The following is a 25,966-nucleotide window of genomic DNA, read 5'->3' as shown; positions in this document are numbered from 1 at the left end:
TATATTGTAAAGTCTTGAACATATGAAATGTACTCATATTAGTAAAATACGTAAGAAAGACTGTAGGTAAAGTGCAAGCATACACCTGTTGCTGGTTAACAGGTAGAGTTTGAGGCGTGAGTTGCTTTGGGCAGGTGTAGCTGATTACGGGGGCTCTTCCTGTGTATAAAGGTAGCTCGGGTTCAGGAGCAGTCAGGTTGCTCTGGTATAGGAGTAGTCATGCTGTGGTGTTATACTGGGTTGTGAGTAACTAGTTACTGGATATGCTGTTATGTTATCATGTTATCCTTTATATGGATAAGCTGTTATGCTGAAGATAAGCTGTTTAAGTTACATATGTAAATATAGATTATTTTTCTAAACTAAGTTTGACCTGTCTTAAGTTTTGCATCCAGAGTTAAAGGAAAAGCACTGAATTCTGTTAAGTTTCCACCAGTTCTCTCCAGGGAGCCACATTCTTTCTTGAATCAATTTAAAATGTTTCTACTAGTACATGTTTATGTATACATGTTCAAAGTATTGCAGATATACAGTGGTGCCCTGCTTGACGACGACCCTGTTAGATGACAAAATTGCTTTACGATGACATTTTCGCGATCGCTATAGTGATCGTAAAACGATGTTTCTATAGGCAATTTTCGCTTTACATTGAATAGTTCCCTGCTTCGCTTGATGACACTCTTTACAGCTGATCGTCGGGTTTTCAAAATGGCCTCCCGCTGTTTTCCGGACCTATTCCCAGAAGACAGTGATCGAAAATGGCTTCCCCTATGGAGGATCTTCGCTGGACGATGAGGTATTTCCCCCATTGGAACGCATTAACCGGTTTTAATGCATTCCAATGGGTTTTTTTACTTTCGCTTGACAACAGTTTCACTTTACAGTGATTTTAACGGAACGGCTTATCGTCGTCAAGCAGGGCACCACTGTACTCTCAACATTTTCAAGATTACGGCACGGGAGAAAGGAAGAACAAATGTTACAGATGACAAACCTGTTTTCCTTCTTCATGGTCTCTATGCATTCATACATGTAGGTGAAGAATCGTAAGCTCTTCTCTGTACAGGTGGGTGGGTAAGTACCCGTAAGAAAGACCCATAAATGCAAATACATAGATATCATGAAGAAGAAATGTTTTTTTGTCTGACTCCCCATTTCCCATAGCAATTTTAAAAAATCAGTCATGTGAAATGTATCCATGCATTTTAATTGCAATATTTTATTACAGATATATCTGGCCTTCAGATAGTTCTGTAAACTGCTAAAAATATTGTACTTTTTATATTTGATGATAAAGAAATGATGTTTCCTAATTTCTTCACTTTACTAGCACTTACTTGATCTAGAGGCAATGCTGATGGTTTTTGTCTTGGCAGCTCTTCCTGGGTTGCTGTTGCTGCAGGCACCTTTGGAAATGGGGCTTGTTGCTGGTGCATGGGCATTCTGGAATTACATACAACAGAGAAAACTTCATGGGCACACAGTTCACCCAAATACATACCTTCCTCTATTAAGAAAACCATTTGGTAGACTAGGCCAAATTCTATGCTTGGTTACAGTGAGTACAGTGGTGCCTTGCATAGCGATGTTAATTGGTTCAAAAAAAAACATTGCTATGTGAAACCATCGCTATGCGAAACACCATTTCCCATAGGAATGCATTGGAAACCGGTTAATCCGTTCCAATTGGAACGGATTGCCGTTGTTAAGCGAAAAAACCCATAGGAAACATCACTAAGCGAAACAATGTATCCTCCATTGGAATGTATTGAAGCTGACTCAATACATTTCAATGGCTTTGCAAAGTCAATTTTTGCAAAATTAAGTGTGTCATAAAAGGGTCAAAAATGGTTTTAAATGCTTGGATTAGCTTCTGCACCCTCTAAAACGGATGCAAAAGTTAATTTGGCTTTGATCTGACTTTTCATTAATTTATGGTGAATTTTTTCCCCCCAACTTTTGACAGCTGTCAAAATCTGACAGCTCCATTATTTCCTATGGGGGAAGAAAAAATTCACAAAAAATTAATGAAGACTCAGCAACTGTTCTAAATTCTTGGGTTCGTTAGAGGAACCCCCTAAGTCGTGTGCAAACCTGATTTGGCTTTGATCTGAACTTTCGTTAATTTTTTGTGAATTGTTTTCTCCCCCATAGGAAAGCATGGAGCTGTCAGATTTTGACAGGTCCATTGGTTCCTATGGGCCAAAAAAAAAAATTCACAAAAAATTTACGAAAAGTCAGATCAAAGCCAAATCAGGTTTGCACATGACTTAAGGGGTCCTCTAACGAATCCAAGCATTTAGAACCGTTTTTGACCCTTCTAAGACACTTTTTTAATTGAAAAAAGAAACATCGTTAAGTGAAGCAGGGGACCTAAAATCGCATTCGTTATGCGAAGCATGGTCCCAAACTTCGCTAAGCAAAAATCGCCCATAGGAAACATCGTTATGCGATGCATATTATTTTCTAAAAAAACACATCGTTATGCAAATTCATCGCTAAACGAGGCAATCGTTAAGCGAGGCACCACTGTATAATATATAGAGCTTGGAAGTAAGGATAATAAACTATTTATTTGTATTTATCAATAATAATATGTCAAGTAAAATCCAAATTAGAGACCCTTTGCAGGGTTTTCTAGGTAGACAGTACTCAGAAGTGGTTTACCATTCCCTTCTTCTGGGGGCATCCTGAAACTGTGCAGCTTGCCCAAACTGGCTTTCCCCCCCCCCCCGGAGGCACAGTGGGGATTCCAACTCCCAACCTCTGGCTCTACGGTCAGATACCTAAATCATTGAGCTATCTAGACTTTTTCAGATTAGAAAAATATAACTAAATTACATTTCAAAAGCAATGTAACATATAGAATTATAACATTTTTAAGTTATTTTCAAAAGAGTATCAATGCTAGTGCAGCATTTTAAATAATATACCGTACCATTTCTCCATACAAATGGAAAATGGGGAGGCAAATTATCAATAAGGAACAGGTCCAGAATAACCTTCAACTGAGTGCTAGTCAGTTTGAAAGCAGCCTGTTTATCTATCTTAGAAAATAGTAGAAGCCCAACTGATGGAATCACTAAATGATAATAAGATAATATACAATAAAACATAATAACATTGAGACTTTGTCCCTGAAAAGTAACTTGCAAAGCTCTCTTGGAAAGAGAGTAATGGCTTGTGTGCATTGTTGCTTAACACTCTCTGGAGATTTAATTTTAACACAATAACCACCATTTAGCATCTTCCTCCCTTCCCCTGTTGTCCCAACACAGAAGACTCTTACCCTGATGTTCTGTACATATCTGGGGATAGTCCCTCCATGCTTCCTCCACGTCCTGTCTGCTCCATCATTAAGGCCTGAAAGTGGCCCACATTCTCTTCAGGACAACGATACAGAGGTCCCTCATGAACATAGCCATTCGCTTGACTCGTGACTAGATGATGCGACAAGTGAGCACTCACTGGTGGCCCATAAGGTCTAGGGTGGAAGTGACTGGATGGATGTCGTGAGGGATAGGTTGAGCCTGTTTGCAACATGACACCATGGGGTGGGAAAGCAGAGGGCCCAAATCCAAGCCCAGAAGAACTCGCAGATGGTGGAGGGGAGCCATACAAGTACTCTCCTGCTGCAACTGATCTTTGCCTCTTGGTAGCTGCATTATGGTTGTCCAAATCAAGAAACTCTTTGGGACTTTCAGGCCTCTCTTGGCACCCATCTGATTTCTCAGCTTCTGGTGGCAACTCTTGCCCACTGCTTGGAATTTCTTTGGTGCTTGCCATGTCCATTCGGTTTGGGGAAGACAAAGCAGTATTAAACACCTCACAGCCCTGCATGACATTGCTCATGGCTCCTCTGTCTGAGAAAGGAGGCCTGGTCAGTGGTGACTGTGCATGCGGATGTCCAGTGGGACTAGACTGGGGAGGGAAAGGTGTTTGCCAGTCTGAATAACCTTGCGTACAAGTATAGTAAGGAGGCTGTTGATAGTGGTGATAAGAAGGGGAAGGCTGTGGTTGATAAGGGTATGGGACTCCTTGGTGGGGACGGTAGCGAGGAAAAACACCATGGGGGGTGTTATTTGGCTGAAAGGCCTGAGTGGGAAAATGTTGAGAGGGGGAAACTGAAGGGGGCTTCCCTCCCATCATAGGATTGAACCCCTGCAATCCTGGATTGATGTGGTAGTGTGTGGCTGAATTTGGATACTCCAGCTTGGGCATGTAGAGTGGGGCAAACTGTCCAGAGGTACTTCCAGCTGGGTTACTATCTATAGCAGCAGGAGCACCAGCACTCTGTCCCATGCAAGGCACAGTTGTTTCCAACATACTTTTTTCTCCAGTGCAATGGGGTTTCTCAGTTTTGTTAGCACCCGCTGTTTTCCCTTCTGTACCACTGGATGGCCCGTCACTTGCAGTACCGTTTTCAGGCAAAGGTCCTCTCTCTCTTGCTGATGCTACAATATCCCTCACACACTCCTGGGCTACTGGACTTGTATAGTTACTCTCTGCTGCCCATGTGCTCTTGCTCTGTGATGCCTTTCGATCATTTTTAGTTCCAGAATCATCTCCCAATCTTTCCTGTGTCAAGTTCTGCCTGGAGCAATCAGTTTTCAAAGGGGGCTTTGAATGAGGTAGCAGCTTCGGGTACGTCCCTTCAGATAGGTTAATAGACTGGGTTTTTTGTTCCACTCTTGGTGGAGGCTCCACTGCACAAAGGGAAATAAAAACAATTGAGACATCTTTTTCACTACATGAACTGATAACAACTTCAGCAACTCCAAGGCCCAATATAAAGATAATATTAACCAACTTTTATGAGACGCGGGGTCTGGAATATCCCTTCCCATTTTAATAAAGGTTTACAATGACCTATATGGTGCTAACCTATGCTAATGCGAGGAGCAATATAATGTGTATGTATGTGCAATCTTACAGCCCGTTGACCATCAACACAATGTTTTCACATCTGAAATTCCATCACAAATTATTGCTGCAGACATTTATAAACACAGCAGGAAAATACCAGGAAGTTATTGAAGTTAATTTGCAAGATTTGCTTCTGAAGGAAACCAGTTCTATATAAATAGCTGCAACATCCTGTACCACCATTTTGCAACATGGTAAAATCCAGATGTTTTAGTCTTCAACTCTTCAGATTCCTGCAAAGTAGCTAGGATTGATGAAAACTGAAGTCCAAAAAATCTGTTTGCCACCAGGTTGGGGAAAGTTGTTCTTTACTCAGTCTAAACATGAAAATTGTGAGATAAGATGTAATGCTTCTGTGCATCTTCCATTAATTTCATACAGCCTGAAATGATATTTTTCTGGGGCAATTTATCTCAAATCTGTGTATTTCTTACCATTTCTCTTAAGAGTGAAACTTATCTCTTAGTACAGTTATCTAAACTTGTCCTATGTCATGACCCAGATAAGCATAATATTCATAATACCGTATTTTCCGTATATAAGACTATACTTTTGTCTAAAATCTTTAGACTAAAAATTGAGGGTCATCTTATACATGGAAGTAAGTTGAGGAGAGAACAAAAATAAGTAGAGGGGAAAGCAGGGATCAAAGTGATCCTGCAGGGCTTTGATCCCTGGTTTCCCCTTCGCTTGCTAAGCTCCACTTAGATTTCTTAATTTTGGTTTAGAAAAGTGGGGGGGGAAAGGACTTATACATGGAAAAATACGGTAAATCAAGAGTTATCCATAGCAAAGTACCAAAAGAAAATGCATTCTGCAGTGGAAATAGTGATGTCTTACTAGGTATTAACTGTGAAAGGAAAGAATAAAGCGTCACACAAAGTATTTCAACTTAACTAGTTCTTCAACCATGTTTGCCTTAGCAAAGGAAAGATATTACCTTACCTTGCTTGTTCTCTGTCTCTATCGTCTGACTGGCATCCTGAGAATTCCCGTTCCCTAAAACAGGTTTTGGAGGTTGAATATTCATAGCTGCCACACGGGCCAGTTGTGGGAATGGTCCAGGTAAGTGAGGGGGAGGAGGCTGACGTGGGTGATAAGGCACACCAGGTGGGCATACCCGGGAGGACAGCTGCTGCATGGCAATCATCTCTGGACTGTCCATCATGGAATCTCCACCCGGGGTTCCCCTCTGTATTTGAGGAGGAGGCCCAAACAAAGAAGCTGGTAGCTGCTGCTGTATTCGCTGACCAAGGGCTTTTCCAGGTTGTCGCATATACCCTGAGGGTGGAGCTCCATGAGGTAGGAAATTAGGCTGATCAGTCCACTGACTAGGTGGCAAAGATGGCCTAAGTATCCGAGGTTCCATCATGTGGCTTAAAGGACGAGGTGGCACAGGGGAGCATGTGCTCATTGGAGATTTCTTGTCTACTCCCAGGGTCACTTGGTTTGCTGCATCATGGCTTCCATTCCACAGAGCAGGATGTGCATGGTTTATGTATTTATAAGTCCTATACATATGGCCAGGAGGAAGGTCTGAGGTCTCTGGTTGTCTCATAGGGGGTCCATTAGGCCTTGGAGAAAGAAATCCTTGCTGAAATTGTGCAGAGGAGTATATACTGGCATCTGAGGGAGGGCCACTCATTCGACCAAGTGGCAGGGACCCAGGTTGTGATCCGACTGCAGAGACATGCATTGGTCCTGCACACACCTGTTTCTCTGGAACAGGAAGCCGATGTCCTCTGGTATTATTCAGTCCAATGCTAGGCTGAGAAGCAAAACAGAAGGAAATCAGACAGATTCTATTTTTAAACTGATAACAATACATAAATCTTAGTATTGGGTATACCATAATGAGAATCTAATACCCTGTATTAGATTCTCCATACTGTAATCAAGAACTTGGATCTTTTTGTTAGTGTGGCGGTGGCCTAAAGTATTGGGTGCTTTCCCCCTCTCCCTTGGGAGCATGAGGTGTCCAATACAGAATTAATTTTGGTTGCTATATCTGTCAGAAGGGAGTCACCATTGTGCATGAGCACATAATCATACATCACTCTCATTCCCACATCTCCAGCATCTGTCTGAAGGTGACATATGTTTATACATTAATTTTTGGGTATCCAGTACATACAAAATAGAATTTGTGCTATATCAGTCTAAGTCTAAAGTCTAGGGAGGCTACACACACTGAGGCCAGAATAGTCTTCTACTGCCTATCTGATATGGTGCATTGTAGCTCTCCACTCCACTTCTTCTCTACTAATTTCCCTGATGCTTTAAGGTACCTATATAGGACTACTGCAGACTTGGATTGAGAAACCTCAATAAGTTTCTCTAGCAACCTGAGAAGCACTCAGAGCAGAGGGACCAAAAACTGCCACTAGTAAATATGTTAAAAGCAGGTGTTGCCACCTAGTACTGGAGAGCAATTTATATTTTTGTTACAAGTCTTCAAAGATCAAAAAAAAATCATCTTCCACCTGAGTAAGATAGTCAACAGTAGTAATTTCACTGAAGGCTCAACTCTTCCAAAGAAATGGCTGGCCACTACAGGTGGGATGCACCAAACTGTGAGGTTCTCATGTATGCATGGATTGACCTGAAACAATTTTGTCAGATATAAAGAAGCTCTGCACATTGCTCCAACACCAGGTGGTGTTTTGCCAAGTTTGTTGATAGGGATGGAGCCCAACACCCTCCAACCAGAGAGTGGGGCCAGGAAATCCTACTCCAGCACAGTCCATGGGGGTAAGTGTCTCTGAGGCAGATGATGTGGTCCAGCCATTCACACATAAGAACAGGAAAGCTTTATGGTAAGAGATGCAAGTCTGGGAGACTCAAACCTCCCTCCTCAATTGGCAGCTGGAGTTTTTGGAGGAAGAACTTGGGGGAAAAAAGGATTATCAAAGAAACTTTCAGAATACTTCACTGAATCTCTTAAAGGTCTTTGTATAAATGATCCAGTGGATATTTCTCAAGCCATAAATTATACGCGGGACGACATTTGTTTTCAGAGTGTTTGTTCTACCTTTGATCCATTTTTATTGTGACTAGTAATGGCTTCAAGTTCAATTTAATTAGTTGACTGATAACTCTGGGCAATTGGACCACCAAGTAGGTAAAGGCTTCTGGATACCATTGAAAAGGCAATCCTGAAAGCACCTCTCATGAACCATGCTTACTGAGTGGCATCAAGTCTGATTTACATCAATTTATTTTATATCCAGAGAGATCCCCCAAATCCTCAGTCACGTCCATCAATTCTAGAATGGAGATTTCAGGATCACTAATAAGCAACAGCATGTCATCAGCGTCAGAGCTGGCAGAAGCAGATGTTGTACATATGCAGTTGCATTTGTTGGATTCTACTGAAAACAGGACTGGATATTGGTTGTGGAGATTTTTAAAATTTCTAACTGCAGTCATCTAGCCACACACACTACTAGGTGTGAGTAAAACCTAACGTCCTCTGAAAAAGAAAGCTGTGTGGTTTTCCACAATTGAACCAAGTGGTGAAGAAAAGAATGATGGATTCCTTCAAGATGAACAGCCATTATCTGAATCTGATCTGTCTTCCTATACCAGTTTTGTCACCTGTACCAGTGTCAGCAGATGTTTCCCATATTTTTGTGGATACCAGATGGTTGGTACTGAAAATGCCGTTTGTTCTGAGATACTTGTAGTTTTGTTCTGAATCACCAATACTGTTGGTATTAGAAGGTTTGGTAAGGTCTATGCTAATATGGTGGTAAACATGGAGGGAATCATTATCTAATACCAAGGCACTGTTGATTTCAAACACAGAGCCAATGTTGACAAAGTTGTGCTTGTCAGTATCAATGAACTGAGGACTTCTTGGTAGATGGTTGCTGATGATGGTCTAGATAATTTTTCTGAAGGCCATCAATGTCGAATTCTTCAATATTGCGATTTGCAAACTGGATAATTCCAGAGATCGTAATTTCAAGTGTCTTAGGAACTGAGAGTATTCTTTCAAGATGTATGACTTGCCATCTGTAATGTCTGAGAGCAGACTCCATAGCTGGCCACTGATCCTCTGTTTCTGACCTTGGGGATGTCCAATCACAGCCTGTATAGTGATAAGATGGGGCATGGTAGTGGGAAGGGATTTAAGAATATTCTTTTGTCTTTGTGATTCACATGGCAGGCATCTAGAACATTGTCAATATCTCAAGTTAAGACCTGGATCTCTTTTGATGGTCTGTGTCCATGCTGAGGAGGAAACTCCAGAAATTTTGAATATTGTCTGGCCACAAAAAACTGCCACTAATATATTTTTTTAAAGATGAACAAGAAGAGACAAGAAGGATGGAACTATGAAAGAAAAATCTGTTCTAATTATACTGCAAAACTCCTTTTGAAGAAAATATTCCTCTGATGGCTGATTGTGCAGTGGACAGGGCAGATGGCTAACCATGTACGTTGTGTATGAGAGGGGCATTCGATTGAAGGCTTTAACTCTAGAATGTTCTGAATTTCCTGGGTGCAAGTGTGTGAATTTCAGAAGACCAAGAAGAAGAACAGATGTTTCCTTATCCTAGACCTGCATATAATTCTTGTACATGCAGGTGGAGGATCAATTGAGAAAATGGTTCTTACCTGCATGGCAAAATGCTGCTGCTGACTTGGCTCACCAGGGTGTGGTTCTGGTACTCGAGGTGATCCATATGGTTTTGCAGAATCAGACCCATGAGGTGAGCTAAATGTTCCTTGCATTGTTGACCTCTGGACAAGAAAACAGAAGTTATGTGCAATATTTGGTATAAAGCAATACTTCTAGAATTGCTGTCTACAATAATTTAGTGTCAAAGAACTAGCTTTAATTTCTAATAGCAACATGGGCATTTAAAAAAAAATAAAAGTGAACTTATTCACCACTCTGATTGCTCACTATCTTCTTTTTTCTTTAAATGATCATGGTCCCTAGTCCTAGGTTGACAAACGTAGTACCTGTCTTGCCAGCACTCCATACAGAAATCCAATTGATAAAAACACTTTTTTCAGGTGTTATAGTTACCACCTGATAAATATGACAAAGAAGTCTTCCTTCCAGTCAGTTGTTAATAATTAAAAAGTGACTGGAAAGATGCCTGAGATTTGAACTGAACGTTGGCAGATAGCTACATAAGATTCCTTCTTGTTGTTTTCAAGTTCATTTAAAGAGGACGTTTCCTTGTAGCTTAAGAAAGTTTAAACTATCTTTCCAATTATATATTTGGCGTAAGACTCCGCCTCCAACAACCTTTAACACTTGTGATCTTTCAAGTTCAATGTATACTACATGAAGAAGAACGAAAATACATAAAATTAAGTATAGCAAAAAAGGAAAAGCAAATCAACTGAATGTTATTTCTTCCCAACCCTTGGCCATATCTACCAAAGGACATTTTCTCATGTAACTTGACTGGACTGGTACTCACCATCTGTCCAGGATGGGAAACATGGCTGGGTATTCCACCATAATGATGGGAACGCAGGACACCTCGTCCATTGGAAGAAGCAACTTGTCCAGTAGGATTAACTGAGCTGTGACGTGGATCCTCTATAGAGGAGGAGGAGGAAGAGGAGGAAGAAGTGGGAACTCGATGTTTTGCTTTATGGGGTGGAAGTTTTCCTCCATTTTGCACATGTGGTTGTCTCCTGCCAGGTCCTTCAGAGTCTCTGGATCGGGTCCAAGGATTCCCTGTGCTAGAACGTATAGTCCGACGGCTTTTTTTCTCCCGCTTTCCATCTTCTCTGATCCAGAATTCATCATCTGTGTCCCCATCTTCTCCAGGTAAATGCTTTATCATTGCCCGGTAGAAACATCTCTCTAAGTTATAAGCCATTTTAGTGTACTCTGTGTTCAAACAAGTACATCAAAGAAACAGAGTTTTGTACTTACATACTTAAACAAAACAGAGTTTCACACTTATATTTATCCATTGCTTAGATCTAGTCTTGAAATCTAGGCTATTTCCTCTCTGTGCTTTTTGCCAAACCAGCTGCATACAGTTATATCTAGTTCCAACTCTAGGATTCCTATGGACTTTAATTCCATATTTCAATGGCTTTTCTTATTTAAATATTACTCACATTTGTTCAAATTAATGCATCCAAATTAAACAGATGGTATGATTAGTGTGTGTGTGGGGGGGAAAACACCCAGCAGTATAACTTCATTTGTTCCCAATGCTGTAGGTGTCTTCTGAACTCAGGCAAGGTTCTGAACAATTGAACAGAGCCAGTGTCAAAGAACTAGCAAGGGGCTGTAAATCTTGTGGCTTCAGTATTGGTCAGGTTATTCCTGAATAAGTTGGTTTAGAATAGAGTCAACACTAGAAAATGACCAGAGACCTGCTAGAATTATTCCAATTCAGTTTCTTGCATCATTAATTTCTTAAATTAATTATCTTAATTGATATAGTAATTGTATTTTTAATGATTATATATATTTTATATTGATTTTTATGTCGTAAGCCGCCCCGAGTAGACATGGTCTAGAGGGGCGGAGTATAAATTTAATAAATAAATAAATAAATCAGGTTTAGCATTTCCTATGCAGAGCATTTTTCTTGGGAGTGAACTGTCTTATCAGTGCAGTAGTTTGCTTTAGAAAGTTAGTCAATTAAGGGTTCTCCAGCATGCTATGTAGTAAGATCACGCATACTTAAAAGGCTGCAGCCTTCCTTCTTTCCTTCCTATTGTGTAAATTAACACTATTTATCAAACATAAATTAAAATACAAAACCTAGCTGCTAGAGATGTGCACTTTGTATTTGTATTAGAAATGAAGTGAGGCACCACAGGTGGTGCCGATTCCCATCCTGCACACCCAGAACTGGATGGCCCACTTACTGACCAGCCCCTCCCCACCTCCTCATGCAGCTGACCATTCAGATTGGCAGCAAATGGAGAAGGAGGGTTATGTGATCCATGTATCCAGTTCCAGTTAAGAATTTGGCTGCTGCATTTTGGACCTGCTGCACTTTCTAAAGGTAGCACTATGTAGAGTGGATTACAGTTATCCAGCCAGAATATAACTAAGATAAGACCTCTCCAAGAACAGGTGCAGTTGACACACTAAAACCTTGGCCTTCAGGCAGAGAAAGAAAACCAAGAGCATACCCAAGTTGCGCACCTGTGTTTTCAGAGGAAGTATAACCCCATCCAACACAGACTGCATTTCTATTCCTTGATCTGCCTTTCTACAGATCAGGAACACCTCTGTCTTGTCTGGATTAGTTTATTCATCCTCATCTGGTCCATTACTGACATCAGACACTGATCTAGAACTGAAACAACTTCCTTGGATTTTGATGGAAATGAGAGATAGTGTTGGTTTCTAGGCCTCAATTATTTTAACTACATAAGAAAGTCTTCAGCTGGAATATTTACCTCCTATTAATGGAAGGCTATGATTTCCTTAGTTGTCTTTGTGGTTAGAGACTATTTAAGCACCAGAGAACTACAGAGCTGCAATTCTGTGATGCTAAGACAGTCCCTAAACATCAAAACAAGCAATAAAAATAACACTCTTATGAACAGGAAGTAAATATTCTAACTGAAGACTTTCTGTAAGGCAAAGCAATTAAGGTGTGAAAAAGAGGAAAAAAACAAGAAAAGGAAGAAAAAGAAAACTGGAAATTATTTTAATTTACTAAACAACTCAAAATAAGTTCAGATCACATTAAAATGTTGCCACAAAGCCAAGCAAGTGGTAAGGGAGACACACTGCTGATTTCTGAGAGCTTTAAAAAGATTATCTTGGGTGGTTTCCAGCAGATCTGCAATAATGGACTTTCTTTGTCCATCTATTTTCAACCCAGCTATGAGCAGCACTGGGTTATTTTCCAATTACACTGCCCTCAACAGACAGAACTCATGTTCAAACTCTTACCACTGGTTTCACCATTGTATTTAAGGCAGTTCCTAAACATCATCTTCATGTCCCCCACAAACTCCTCCTTTGTATAGTACTGGCCTCCATTTAACTTCTTTTCCATGCTGGAGATATCCATGGGAGTCTGAAAAATGCCACAGTATATTTAAAGCTAAGTTACCTTTAAAGCTATATTCATTGTTACACAGGTTCTTTGTTTCCTCTGATCAATGATATGGATTACATATCAATTCATTATTTTCACAGAATGTGGAAAACAAAATCACAGAAATATATCATATTGTTTACCTTAATGATTTGGTAGTAATTTGGAGCATAGGACTCATCAACTGGTTCCAGGAATGGCCAGGAGTCCTTGTGAGCTTTCACCACATCTAAAACTGTGAGCAATAAAGATGGCAAACTGTTAGACCAAAAATAGGATGTTAATACTTCCAAATCAAAATAATTTGCACAGGTAAAACCTGGAGCGGGGACTGACCTTTGTACATGGCAGTGAACTCATCATCCAGTTCAAAGCTGCAAAGTGGAAATGCAAAAAATAGATTGAAACTCTCAAGCTTTATCACTTTTCCAATTTGGTCTTGTACAGAATTCTCATCATTGAGGCTTCATCTCTACTAGGAACAGTCCTTTCCAAGTCATGCCCTCCTTCTCATTTTCCTGTTCTTAACACCATATGATATCATTCCTCCATGGCTTTCCATCTTGCCCTTTAGGCATTAGAAGTGAAAACCAGCTATTTTATATGTTCATGAATATTGCACTTCAGTGCAGTATACTTACAGGTCCTTGGCCTTCCTCTCCTCCCTAGCAGGTGAGCTAGGATCCAGATGAGAAAGCTCAGGAGGAAGCTCCTTTCCCTGGGCCAGAAGCCATGCTCGTTCTTCTCGGAGCTTTCTTCTTTTGGCTCGTTCTGCACACAGAAAAAAAACCTCTTACTTTTTCCAGAAACTTCTACAGATAAAAGCCCAAGAAGCTGCCCAAACGAGGTGCAGCTGGTCATTTTTATTTGTAGATGTTGGCATGATGGCATTTATTCAGAAGATGAAGAGAGAAGGACAGTTCAGCAGATTCTTCTACTGCTATTTAATATGTGAATTTTAATCACCACCACTGCTCCACAAACTAGTGCACAGCATCCCTGTAGCAGAGTACATTAGATGGATTCACAGTGTCAGTTACTTTGACCACTCCTGACTATGTATGATGTTACAATAAATTCAATTCCCCTGGTGATTTCTGCTGTTGGAGAGCTATGGTACATAACTCATGACAGTTCCCAACTGACAGATTTTTACATGCCAAATTAACATTATATGCAATACAATCTAACAATTGGGAACAAACTGTTTCCATGGAAAGGTCAGACAGACAGGGCAATTCTTACTTTGGAGTAACTGACTAGTTCTCATTATCAGTTTCTGCTATTTCCTAGGCTGACAGCTAGATCCAATTTGCCGACCTCAGTGCAATGGCAGTATTTACAATTACATTATTTGCTTGTAGTGAAATATAGTCTTGTAGTACTAAGTGCCTTAGAGAGTGGTCCCCAACCTTGGGCCTCCAGATATTCTTGGACTACAACTCCCAGAAGCCTTCACCATCACCTCTCCAGGCCAGGATTTCTGGGAGTTGAAGTCCAAGAACATCTGGAGGCCCAAGGTAAGGGACCACTGCCTTAGAGTCTTCCCTAGTCTTGGAAGCACCCATTGAACAAACACTTGGAAAGTATATTTGTTTAAAAATATTTGTCTTAATTGTGGTATACAAGGGTTTAGGAGTGTCTGAAACAAGGAAATGAATCACCCATTTTGCTTAATCATTAGAAGGTGGGCTAAAGTTCCCATATCTGCTGTATCCATGGATCTTTACTTGCTACTTACACAGGAAAAATATCATAAATACACTGGGTATGACAACTTTTTAGTAAAGGCCTGAGTAGATCATCTAACTGCTGGTGCTGCAACTTATCTGTTGTGTCTCCTAAATCTATGCTTTGATCATGTCCTGTCATGGGTTGTTTTGTAGGGTGTGTGTATGTTATTATTTGTATTAATTGTGTGCTGGATCATTCTCTAACTTTTATTGCTATGTATGTTCTTTTAAATTATTTGCCAATTTCCTAAGTCTAAAAGACTTGTACTACGAAGCCAAAACAACAGGATTTTGGCCATAGATAGGAGAAATGTAAGACAAGCAGTTACGGAACACCTGAAAAGATTAACATGCTGTCACATACAGCACTGATGGTACCTGTCTGTCATGGGTTTGGAGGGAAAGTTCCATCCTATGGGGAGTGGAAGGCGGGACATCAGGGGGAGGAGCTGTACTGTATATATATTTGGAGCTGGTGTGGAGAGGAAAGAGTTGGAGTCTGTGTGTCAGACTGAGTACAACTGTGTGTCAGTTAGTACATACCTGATAGGTTCAGGTTTCTATTTAGGTAGCCAGAACTGATAGGTTCAGGGTCTGTGCGTTACCTTAAAGGGTTCAGTGGGAACCAAGCTGTTGTATGTGTGTGATTGGGGTTATGCCACGTTACATTATCCTATTTACCTGATTCTTTTATGTACCCTGTTTGTTATTTCAATAAACCTTGTTCTTTTATTTAGTAAAATCCATTCCTGGTATGTGTGACTCCTTATAGGGAATGGTTGTTGGCAGCATAGTTAACGTGTGGCATACTCCAGTAGGTCTGGGGTTGTCACATTGATTGGTGTCCAGCGTGTGGGATACGACTGGTCCAGTTGTCCAGTGGTCCAGCAAAGCCTTGGCAAGTGTGCCCAGAGCAAGGGGAGTCTAGTCAGGGAAAATCTGAGGGCGCGTAGGTAATCTTCTAGGCTTACCTCACGGGGAGGTACGCTAGTGGAAGAACGTGCCAACTCAGATTGGGGAGACTAGATTAGGGAGCTCTGAGGCAACCCGTTTTGGCGGGAAAAGGCTGAGGCAAAGCTGTGTGAAGTAACAGTGATCTAGCCTGTCTGCTGAGAGGCCTAGCAGAGGGGGTGAATTCTGCCTGGCAACAGTTGCAAGTTGGTGCTGAAGGAACAGCAGCAATCTATAGAAGGCTGTTTCTGAGGCAAAAGAAAAAAAAGTTGTCGTTTTATTTTGAGGCTTGACTTTTGAAGGCAGCCTGTTCTGGGGGGATTATGCCCTTGACTCGAAGCCAAATGGCAGAAATGGGTGAAGTGAGAGATCCACAGGTAGACCAAGGTTCTGAGGAGGAATTTGGCTCAGTGCAGGATGAGAACACGGGAGAACAGACCTCAGAACTCAGAAGAATGCGCCTAGCCCAACAGCATGAGCTGCGGGTGAGGGAAATGGAGGAAAGGGAAAGGGAGAAACAGAGACAATTCAAATTAGAGAGAGAGAGAATGGAAAAAGAAGAAAGATTAGAGAGAGAGAAAATTGCTCTGGAAAAAGAAAGGATGGCGTTTGAGTTAAGAAAATTGGAAATGATGAACCAGAACAATAATAACAATAGAGATTCTGAGGTGGGCCAATTGTCTAAAACTGACTTGAAGAAATTCCCTGTGTACAACAAGGGAGATTGCCCTGAGGTGTTCTTTTCCCTCGTGGAAAGAGCGTTTGTGGACTTCTCAGTAGGGGAAGCTGAGAAGATGACCATTATGCGATCTTTGATCAGTGGCAGCCTGGCAGAAGTCTATGCAGAGATGCCAGTGGAACTGCTGAAAGACTTCGCTGAGTTTAAAAAACTGGTGTTTGCCCGACATGGGATAAATGCGGAACAGCTGAGGCAAAGATTCAGGTCACTCACAAAAAAACCAGAGCAGACTTTTACCCAAGTGGGGGCCCAACTGGTGAGGTTGCTAGAGAAATGGCTGTCTCAGGAGGGGACAGAGACCTTCCAGCAGCTCAAAGACCTGATAGCGCTGGAACAGTTTTATTCAGTCCTACATGGGGAACTGAAGTTCCAGGTGAGGGAGAGGAGACCGAAATCGGTGACAGAAGCGGCAGAGATCGCAGATTTTATTTACCAAATAAGAAAGCCCTTAGGTGCTGAGGGGAAATCTGTAGGTAAACCCAAAGAAACCTACAGCAAGTACTCTCAGGGACCAGGGAAAAACCAGCAAGGGGGAGGGGCCCATGTTGAAGGGAAGCCCTCAGACATGAAACCACAAAGACCTCAGATTTTGGAGGGAAAACCAAAACCAGATGAGAAAGACTCCAAATACAGCAGAAAATGTTATTTCTGTCAAGGAAAGGGCCATCTAATCTCAGAGTGTGAGAAATTAAAGCAGCTAAAGGGAAATGTGCCTCATGATTTGAGTGGAACCAAGCCAAAAGCTGTGTTCTGTGTCCAGACAGAGCAAAGCTCCTTGCCACTGAGGGAGCCTGTTGCCATGGCTACTCAATCTGGACCAGTTACATCTGCTGATCAGGCTGGGGAAAATGGTCCTCTTGTGGAGGTCAAGCGCTGCTTACTAGTGAGAACAGATTCACAATTGTTTGAGACCGCAGGGGTGGACGTAGGAATACTTGACCGTCAGTATAGGGGGTTAAGGGATACTTGTTCCCAGGTGACCCTGTGCCATCCAGACATTATTCCTAGGGAGTATATAATCCCAAATGAGAGCTTGAAGGTGGCAGGGATTGAGGGACAGGTGATCTCACTGCCAGTAGCTGAGGTACCTGTGAGCTTTCAAGGCTGGAGGGGAGTTTGGCGGCTAGCGATTTCATCGACTCTGCCAGCAGCCGTGCTCGTGGGAAATGACCTGGCTGAACATGTGAAACGGGTGCTAGTGATTACACGCTCACAAGCCACCACGGGGACAGTTCAGGGGGGTACTGAAGAGCCCGAGACGGAAGCAGATGAGGGTAGTCCCGAAGCTGTGGTAGAAACCTTAACCACAGACAGCAAATTTGGCCAAGAGCAAAAGGCAGACGCCACTCTCCAAAAGTGTTTTGAAAAGATGACAGACACCCAGTTAACACCTGAAACCCCAGCGAGATTTCACGAGAAAAAGGGAATTTTATATAGAGAGACCCTGATGAATATCTCAAAAGGGGGAGATGGGATCAGAAGTCAGTTAGTGGTACCTGAGAAGTATCGCCCCATGATCTTACAAAGGGGGCACTCTGACATGTTTGCTGCGCACTTAGGGGTGAACAAAACACAGCAGAGAATCACACAGAATTTTTACTGGCCTGAAATAGGGAAGCAGATCAAGGAGTTCTGTAAACAATGTGATGTGTGTCAGAGGCAGGGGAATAACCGTGACAGGACCAAAGCGAAGTTGTGCCCATTGCCTGTGATTGACACCCCGTTCAAATGTATAGGAGTGGATATTGTGGGACCTATGCCCAAGGCCACAAAGAGGGGGAACCGGTTCATTCTCACCATTGTGGACCATGCCACGAGGTACCCCGAAGCCATACCCTTGACCAACATCGAAACTAACACAGTGGCAGATGCCTTGGTGGGGTATATGTCCAGGATGGGATTTGCCTCAGAAATAATCACAGATTTGGGCGCATCGTTTACATCGAAGCTCATGAAACGGTTATGGCAAATCTGTGGAATTAAACACAAGGAAACCACTGCCTATCACCCCGAAAGTAATGGGTTAACGGAGAAGTTCAATGGGACTCTGATGCGCATGATTAGGGCTTACTTGGCAGAGAATCCAAACAATTGGGACCAGAAGCTGCAATCCCTTTTGTTTGCTTATCGATCAGTGCCACAAGCCAGTACCGGGTTCAGTCCGTTTGAACTTTTGTTTGGGAGAAAAGTAAGAGGTCCACTTGATTTAATCAAACAAAATTGGGAGCAGATCACCCAGGATGACCCACAAGATGTTGTGACATATATAGACTCTTTAATGAATGACCTAAAGAGAAACCTAGAGCTAGCAGCAGAGAACCTGCAAGCTCAGAAGGTCAGAAAGAAAACCTGGTATGACCAGAACGCCAGGGAGAGGCACTTTAACCCAGGGGAGGAAGTGCTTTGGCCTAGGCCCTGCAAAGAGAACAAACTGCAGCTGGGTAGCCCAGAAATAAAATACTTGGGTCACATAGTAGGGGGAGGAGTGATCAAACCCCTAGGGGCCAAGATAGAAGCCGTTCGTGATTGGCCCAGACCCAACACCAAGAAAAAAGTCAAATCATTTCTTGGGTTGGTGGGCTACTACAGGAAGTTCATCCCAAGGTTTAGCGAGATGGCGACTCCGCTGACCGATCTGACGCGGAAGAAGACTGATGACCGCATCCCGTGGACCAGCGACTGTGAGGAGGCGTTCCGGAGGTTGAAGGAGGCGCTCATCAATTATCCAGTGCTGCGTGCTCCCGACTTCGACCGGGAGTTCATCATCTACACCGATGCGTCTAACAGCGGGGTAGGAGCAGTTCTTTGCCAGGAGGATGAAAATGGTGACCAGCATCCAGTGTCCTACCTGAGTAGGAAACTCCAGAAAGGTGAGAGACATTTGGCAACCGTGGAAAAGGAGTGCCTGGCCATAGTATATGCAATTCAGAAGGCCAAACCTTACATCTGGGGAAGACATTTTGTTCTGTGCACTGACCACTCACCACTGCAGTGGTTAAAGACAATGAAAACCCATAATAGTAAACTTATGAGGTGGGCTTTAAACCTGCAAGATTATGACTTTGAAGTGAAGGTGGTCAGAGGGTCAATGAACTGTGTTGCTGACGCCTTGTCAAGAAGACCCGAAGAGTGAAGACGGCGAAGAAACCATGGACTATGTATATTTTGGTGACCAAAAGTTAAATGTTTCTGTTTATTGAACAGGCTTGGTTTGTATTAATAAAGGTAACTTAATGTATTGTAAATGTTCATGTTAAATGCCTAAGTGATATGTTTAACCTAGAGTGTAAGTATGGGATTGTGTATGATAATGTTTAACTGTTATATGTTTTGATCCTGGTTGTTTTTTTGGAGAAAAGCACTTTAGCTTTTCCCCTGCAAAACAACTTATAAAGAGGGGAGGTGTCACATACAGCACTGATGGTACCTGTCTGTCATGGGTTTGGAGGGAAAGTTCCATCCTATGGGGAGTGGAAGGCGGGACATCAGGGGGAGGAGCTGTACTGTATATATATTTGGAGCTGGTGTGGAGAGGAAAGAGTTGGAGTCTGTGTGTCAGACTGAGTACAACTGTGTGTCAGTTAGTACACTGGTTCTTAACCTTGGGTTACTCAGGAGTTTTGGACTGCAACTCCCAGAAGCCTTCACCACCAACTGTGCTGGCTGGGGTTTCTGGGAGTTGCAGTTCAAAAACATCCGAGTAACAAAGGTTAAGAACCACTGAGTTAGTACATACCTGATAGGTTCAGGTTTCTATTTAGGTAGCCAGAACTGATAGGTTCAGGGTCTGTGCGTTACCTTAAAGGGTTCAGTGGGAACCAAGCTGTTGTATGTGTGTGATTGGGGTTATGCCACGTTACATTATCCTATTTACCTGATTCTTTTATGTACCCTGTTTGTTATTTCAATAAACCTTGTTCTTTTATTTAGTAAAATCCATTCCTGGTATGTGTGACTCCTTATAGGGAATGGTTGGTGGCAGCTTAGTTAAAGGGTGGTATACTCCAGTAGGTCTGGGGTTGTCACACATGCTATGTATCTTACTCCTTCAATGGTTGCTCATTGTCCATTTTCTCTACAACCCAAAGCAAATATTTTCAAGTTATATTCACATCTCTCTACATAGAAGATAACATTGTATAGGTTATCTACGTGCCTTCCACCGCCTTGACTTTCTCTTCCATTTCCCGTTTTCTTTCCTCTTTCAGCATCTGTTCTTGCTCTCTTTTCTGAACTGCCAAAAGGATCTGACGCTCTTCTTCTTCGTCTCTCCGTCTCTGCTTCTCCATTCTGCTAAGCACCACTGGAGTTACCTGCAAGACATCAGAGCTATTTAGTAGTTTACTACATGTATATTCTACTTTCATTCTCTTCAAACACCTAAATGGAACTTATTGCAGATAACATTTAAGCTAACTAAAATTTAGTTTAACCAATTATTTACTTTTTATTTTTAAAATCCTGCTGAATTGTTAACTATAATATGAATTCTCTGTGTCTGGCTTCAGTCCAAGTGAATAAAATATTTAAAAATACAGTTAACTGAAACATGTTGTAATATTATATTTATTAAAAAACAAGCTAATAGCTCAGTAAGACGCAAATTTCCAAATTAAAAGGCTTAGCAAAAATATTTTCACCTTTTTCTTAATTACGATAAAGCCCTTCCAGATAACTTGCTGTAAAAGTTCATAATGACAACAGAAAATATGCTCATTTGACCTCTCAATAAATACATTTCCTGTCTAGAATGGCCCATAAACTCATCTTCTTTAGGAGATCTGAATAGCCATCTGTCCATGACTGCTTCCAAAACTGAACAGGCAGCTGCTGTGCTTTGCAGGACTGGCTTTTAAAAAAATTATTTATTACTATTCATACATACAAAACATACAGAACGACAATAATAGGACCTAACAAAGCTAACATTGATAATAAAAAACAAAACTAAAAATTCATGCTACATATATAGATCAGAGATTTCACCATCGTCTGGTCATCTAATATCATCAAAGGGTTCTTGTGAGCACTAATTCTCCATAGCTATTTCTTCCCCTGTTTGTTTCTGGGCCCAGGACTGGCTTGATGTGTTTTGTATCCTTGTTCCTTTCAGAATCTGGGAATCCTGCACTGTGCACTAGATATTGTTTCTGAACAGTTTTTAAATGGAGTCCAGCACAGGGAGCATTATGCTAAGCAATCTTAGAGGCATGGTAGATAGGTACCAGAAGACCTCAAAGATGCTGTAAACTCAAGAAGGTCATGAATGAAACAAAATATGCTCCTCACTATACCCACACTGAGAACACAGAAGCATATTCAAACTATGCATGTTCTCTAAGGGGTCCCATATAGTATTAGGAAATATTCATTTTAAAACATATTTTAAAAGTCTAAATATAATTCTTAGTTCCAAACTAAGGCATACAGTACAGTATTCACTGAATTGATGGAGCTTACATCAGAGTTTCCATACTAAGATCCCATTGATATAATTGGTCTGCTCTAATAGGACAAACAACTGGATTGTGCCCAAAGTATATAACAATAAATAAGAAAATGAAGAAAATAAAATGACAGAAAAAAGAATATTTCAATAGAACTTAATATTATAAATGAAACAATTTTTTTAAATTAAAAATACGATTTGGCGCAGATTCATAAAATCTAGTCACTGTGAGGCCTAGTCTTGCTGTGCTGGTAAGGCTTCTATGACAGTATGCTCCTTTCACAGCTATGTATGTGATGGCAGTATTCACTCATGGAAGCCTCCATCTACAGTCCCAAGTGGAATAGGCTGAATAGGTTTACTACCTCAGCAAAAACTGGGCTTTTGCCACAAGGTATTTCCTGAGAAATTAATGATCAGCTTGGGCCTCCTCATCACTCTTTAAGCCTTAGCCATCATTAATCCAGAGAAAAGGCCTGCATTTTAGTCATGGTTGCTTCATTTTTTTAATCTGCTTGCAAACCGGACCTGAGTGGGGCACTGATAAATTGCTAGGAAGACAGGCTAGCTTCTAGCACAGATAGCCTAAGTGCTTTTCTTACTTGTGTTTTAGAAGTGCTATTTAGCCTTTTCCTTCAATAATGCTCCCAAGGAGAACTCTCTGACATCATCTCCCGCTGTGCCATCTATAACAGCTGTGCATTAAGGAATTTACCCTAGGCCTCTGCTCTGTTCTCCTGAAGCACGATATTGCAGTTATACAAGAGTTAACAGAAATATCCCAAGCCTTGGGCTGCTTTCTGAACATTTCAGTTCCTTGCAGAATAAGACAAACAGGACAGAGAAAAGAATACACACATCTGCTCGTCACATCAGAATGCAAGGTGTCCTTTGAGTGTAATACTACCCAAAACAGTATTTGAACTACTAATGCTACAGTACTCAATTAATCAAAAGGAAAGCATCTCAGGAGAATAATTTACAGAGAACAGAAGGAATTACAGAGTGAGAAGACCCTGTAAATTAGTTATTCCTCCACTTCTCTGACCATTTTACATATTAGTCCCTGAAGAATTTATTCACATGGAACATTGCTTGAATGCTTACAATTTTGCCAGGGTAAATATAATCAAAGAAAAGAGTTTAAAATTTTCTGCGTATCTTAACTGGTCTTTATAGGGAATTATTTTCCAGGACTTTAGCTTTTTCAAGATGGTTTGTTTAAAACTTGCCTGTTATCAACAAATAAAGTTTCTAAGTTTGGCTAGGCTGGCAAAAGTCAATGAGGAATCTCTTTACCCTGCAGATCAAATGACACAATGTCTTTAACATGTGATCGAGAGGATCCTATAACTATTTGTCCATATAAAGCATATGTACAATTTAGTCTGCAGCGTTCTTAACTGTTTTTAAAAATATTTTATATACATACACAACTAACATATAAGAATATACTTGTAGTGTAATATACTCAAAGTACCGTATTTTTTGCACCATAAGACGCACTCTTTCCCCACAAAACAGGGGGGTGGAAAGTCTGTGCGTCTTATGGAGCGAAGAAAACAGATTATATTTTCCTGTTTTCTTCTCCTAAAAAATTGGTGCGTCTTATGGAAAGGTGCGTCTAATGGAGCAAAAAAATACGGTATATTTTATGTTCTATTTGTAAACAAATGCTTGATCTTAAGCTAGCAAATAAATATTTCTCTTTATATCCTGCCCTCCACAGCAAGAATCCAGACAGACTAACAATATACATAAATTGATACATCGCGGAAATACCATGAAAACCATATTTCTACAATTTCAGGTGTATGATAAAACCATGAGATAGGATCAGCAATTAAACAGATGATTTGTCTGTTTTCCAAAGGTCTTCACAAATCAACTAGTATCTAACTGAAAACTGCAAGCAGAACAATTTGCTTTCCATTAGGAGAAAGTTCATGAAGTACTGTACATATGTAGAAATATTCAACTGTCTTGAATTTGAATGTTATTACACAATGGACACAACCCAGTGGTGCACTTCTACTGTGTCCCAATGCATTGTTAATCCTCCTGTTTCATACAGCTACACGCAGGAACCCTAGGAAGCTATTCTTTAGGGCCTGGAAAATCTCTTTAGGGCTTGGATGTTTGTCTATAAAATTCACATGCAAAACCTGGGTTTTGTTTTGGGTTTTTCGGCACTATGGAGGGTTTGCAGCAGAGGAGCAGGGAAATCCCCATTCCAACTGTATTGGATACAAGAGAACAGCACACAGAATTCATTTTTTGAGAATCCTGCCAATTGTAAAGTTAGGGTGGACACACTACTAGGATTTTCAGCTTTACTCAAGTATCAGTTGCTTCCTTACTACAGAGGGCACCAGGGCCAGACTGGCCATCTGGAAATTCTGGCAAATGCCAGAAGGGCCGATGGTCAGAAGGCCGGTTCCTGCCAGCCATTCCCCCCACCGCCACCGCCGCCAACTGGCCCCATCCCTCCTCGTCCTCCTCTTCCTTGGCGGGAACAGGATGACTGACTTCACGGGAGCCCCTTCGGAGACATGGGGCAGCGGAGCCCCGGCAGGCTTGTGCTGCCTGCTCTGCTCTGCCCTGGCCGCCCGCCGCCCTCGCTACCGTCAGCAGAGAAGGCGAGCCCCGCGGCAGTGGCAACGGCCACTGCCTCCCCTTCTGCTCCGCTCCTCTCCGCTCTCCTCTCGCTGCCGCAGCTTTACAAAAGCTGGGCGGGCGCCGCCTTGGCTCCCTTTTGCAGCCAATGGAGGGAGGCGGGAAAAAAGCGGCGGCGGGCAGCCGAGCAACCCGCGGCGTCTCCTGGTTCCCCGCGCGGCCCTCTTGGCGGAGCCGTGTGGGGCGCGCGAGCTGCACAGACAGGGGGGTGGGGAGCTCTGTGTGTGTGTGTGGAGATGCCGACGCCGCCTCGCTTTCAACCTGCCGCCCCTGTTCACCTTGGAGGTGCGGGGCTTGCTGAGGGGTGGCGGGAGAATAGCGGCACGCAGACTGCCTGAAATGAGGAATACTGTATTGGCTATGAAGGAGCGACCTCGAAAATGCCCCGCCTTCAGGTGCCCTGCTGAGCTCTTGTAAACTTAAGCCTGTTGGGAGTCAGTCCATTTCATATTTGCTTTTCCTCTTTTCTTGCTGCCTTCCGCCTTTCCCAGGACGATTGTCTTTTCCACAGAATCCCACCTTCTCATGATGTGCCTAAAGTAGGACAGTCTCCGTTTTCTTCTTTTTTGCCTCCAGAGATAGATCAAGCTTGATTTGATCTAGGACCCACGGGGTATCTGCAAAGATTTCCTCCAGGAGCACATTTATGACAGAGCAGTGATTGGCATGACCTCCCTTCCCCTCATAAGGTTTTGAGAGGAGCATCTTGGTCCACAGGCTATGCCTGGTTACTCAGAAGTAAGCTCTATTTTGGTTGTTGTTTTTTTTCAGGCTGTTTGGCTGTGTTCTGGAGGTTTTTCTTCCTAACGTTTCACCAGACTCTGTGGCCGGCATCCTCAGAGGACAGAAGTGGCTGTCTGTGACTCCTGTCCTCTGAAGATGCCGGCCACAGAGGCTGGCAAAACATTAGGAAGAAAAACCTCCAGAACATGGACAAGCAACCCTGAAAAACCCACAGCAACCATTGGATCCTGGCCATGAAAGCCTTCGAGAATGCAAGCTGTATTTTGTTCACTTGGACATTTTTCCTTCAGTATCACTAAAACTGCAGGCCAGAGTATAATACAAAAAGTACAGTATACATATGTGTGATCTATTCATAGAATATTGTCTCTGGACTGGGCACTTTTTTTTTTTTTTTTTGGCTTGCTGGTCAGATGAGATTTTGAGCTCTCCAGAACTCTTCATCACACAAAGATGGTATAAAATTTAGTTAAGGCAAATACAGTATCTTAAAAATTGGGCCAGAGTTGATGCCCACAGCCCATGAAACCAGACTGCCAGGAAAGCAAAACAGTTTTAGATTCCACATGGGTGAGTGAGAAAGGTACCAATTTGCAGGCTCTCCACTGTCTGCACATAGTTATTTCACAAACACTCTGTTGGCTCAGGTTTGATTCCCCCCCCCTCCCCCTTAATCAGGTATGCTTAAGAGTATAAT

General features: G+C 42.0%; 1 protein-coding gene across 1 annotated transcript in view; it reads right to left on the bottom strand.

Moving 5' to 3' along the window:
* The window catches only part of CECR2 (CECR2 histone acetyl-lysine reader), a 147,433-nt gene that overhangs the window by 3,099 nt on the left and 118,368 nt on the right, over positions 1 to 25,966 (bottom strand). The window contains exons 9-18 of the mRNA XM_020789089.3: positions 20,557 to 20,713; positions 13,619 to 13,748; positions 13,314 to 13,351; positions 13,121 to 13,212; positions 12,830 to 12,956; positions 10,371 to 10,789; positions 9,550 to 9,675; positions 5,872 to 6,694; positions 3,290 to 4,706; positions 1,338 to 1,443 (exon numbers count right to left, since the gene is read on the bottom strand). Of these exons, the coding sequence (XP_020644748.3) occupies positions 1,338 to 1,443; positions 3,290 to 4,706; positions 5,872 to 6,694; positions 9,550 to 9,675; positions 10,371 to 10,789; positions 12,830 to 12,956; positions 13,121 to 13,212; positions 13,314 to 13,351; positions 13,619 to 13,748; positions 20,557 to 20,713 (3,435 nt within the window). The remainder of the gene's footprint in view (positions 1 to 1,337; positions 1,444 to 3,289; positions 4,707 to 5,871; positions 6,695 to 9,549; positions 9,676 to 10,370; positions 10,790 to 12,829; positions 12,957 to 13,120; positions 13,213 to 13,313; positions 13,352 to 13,618; positions 13,749 to 20,556; positions 20,714 to 25,966) is intronic.

The sequence above is a fragment of the Pogona vitticeps genome, chromosome 5 (genome assembly GCF_051106095.1).
Source record: "Pogona vitticeps strain Pit_001003342236 chromosome 5, PviZW2.1, whole genome shotgun sequence".
In the NCBI taxonomy this organism is placed as follows: Eukaryota; Metazoa; Chordata; class Lepidosauria; order Squamata; family Agamidae; genus Pogona; species Pogona vitticeps.
The sequence above is the reverse complement of the archived record's forward strand: the minus strand, read 5'-3'. Positions and strand labels throughout refer to the sequence as shown.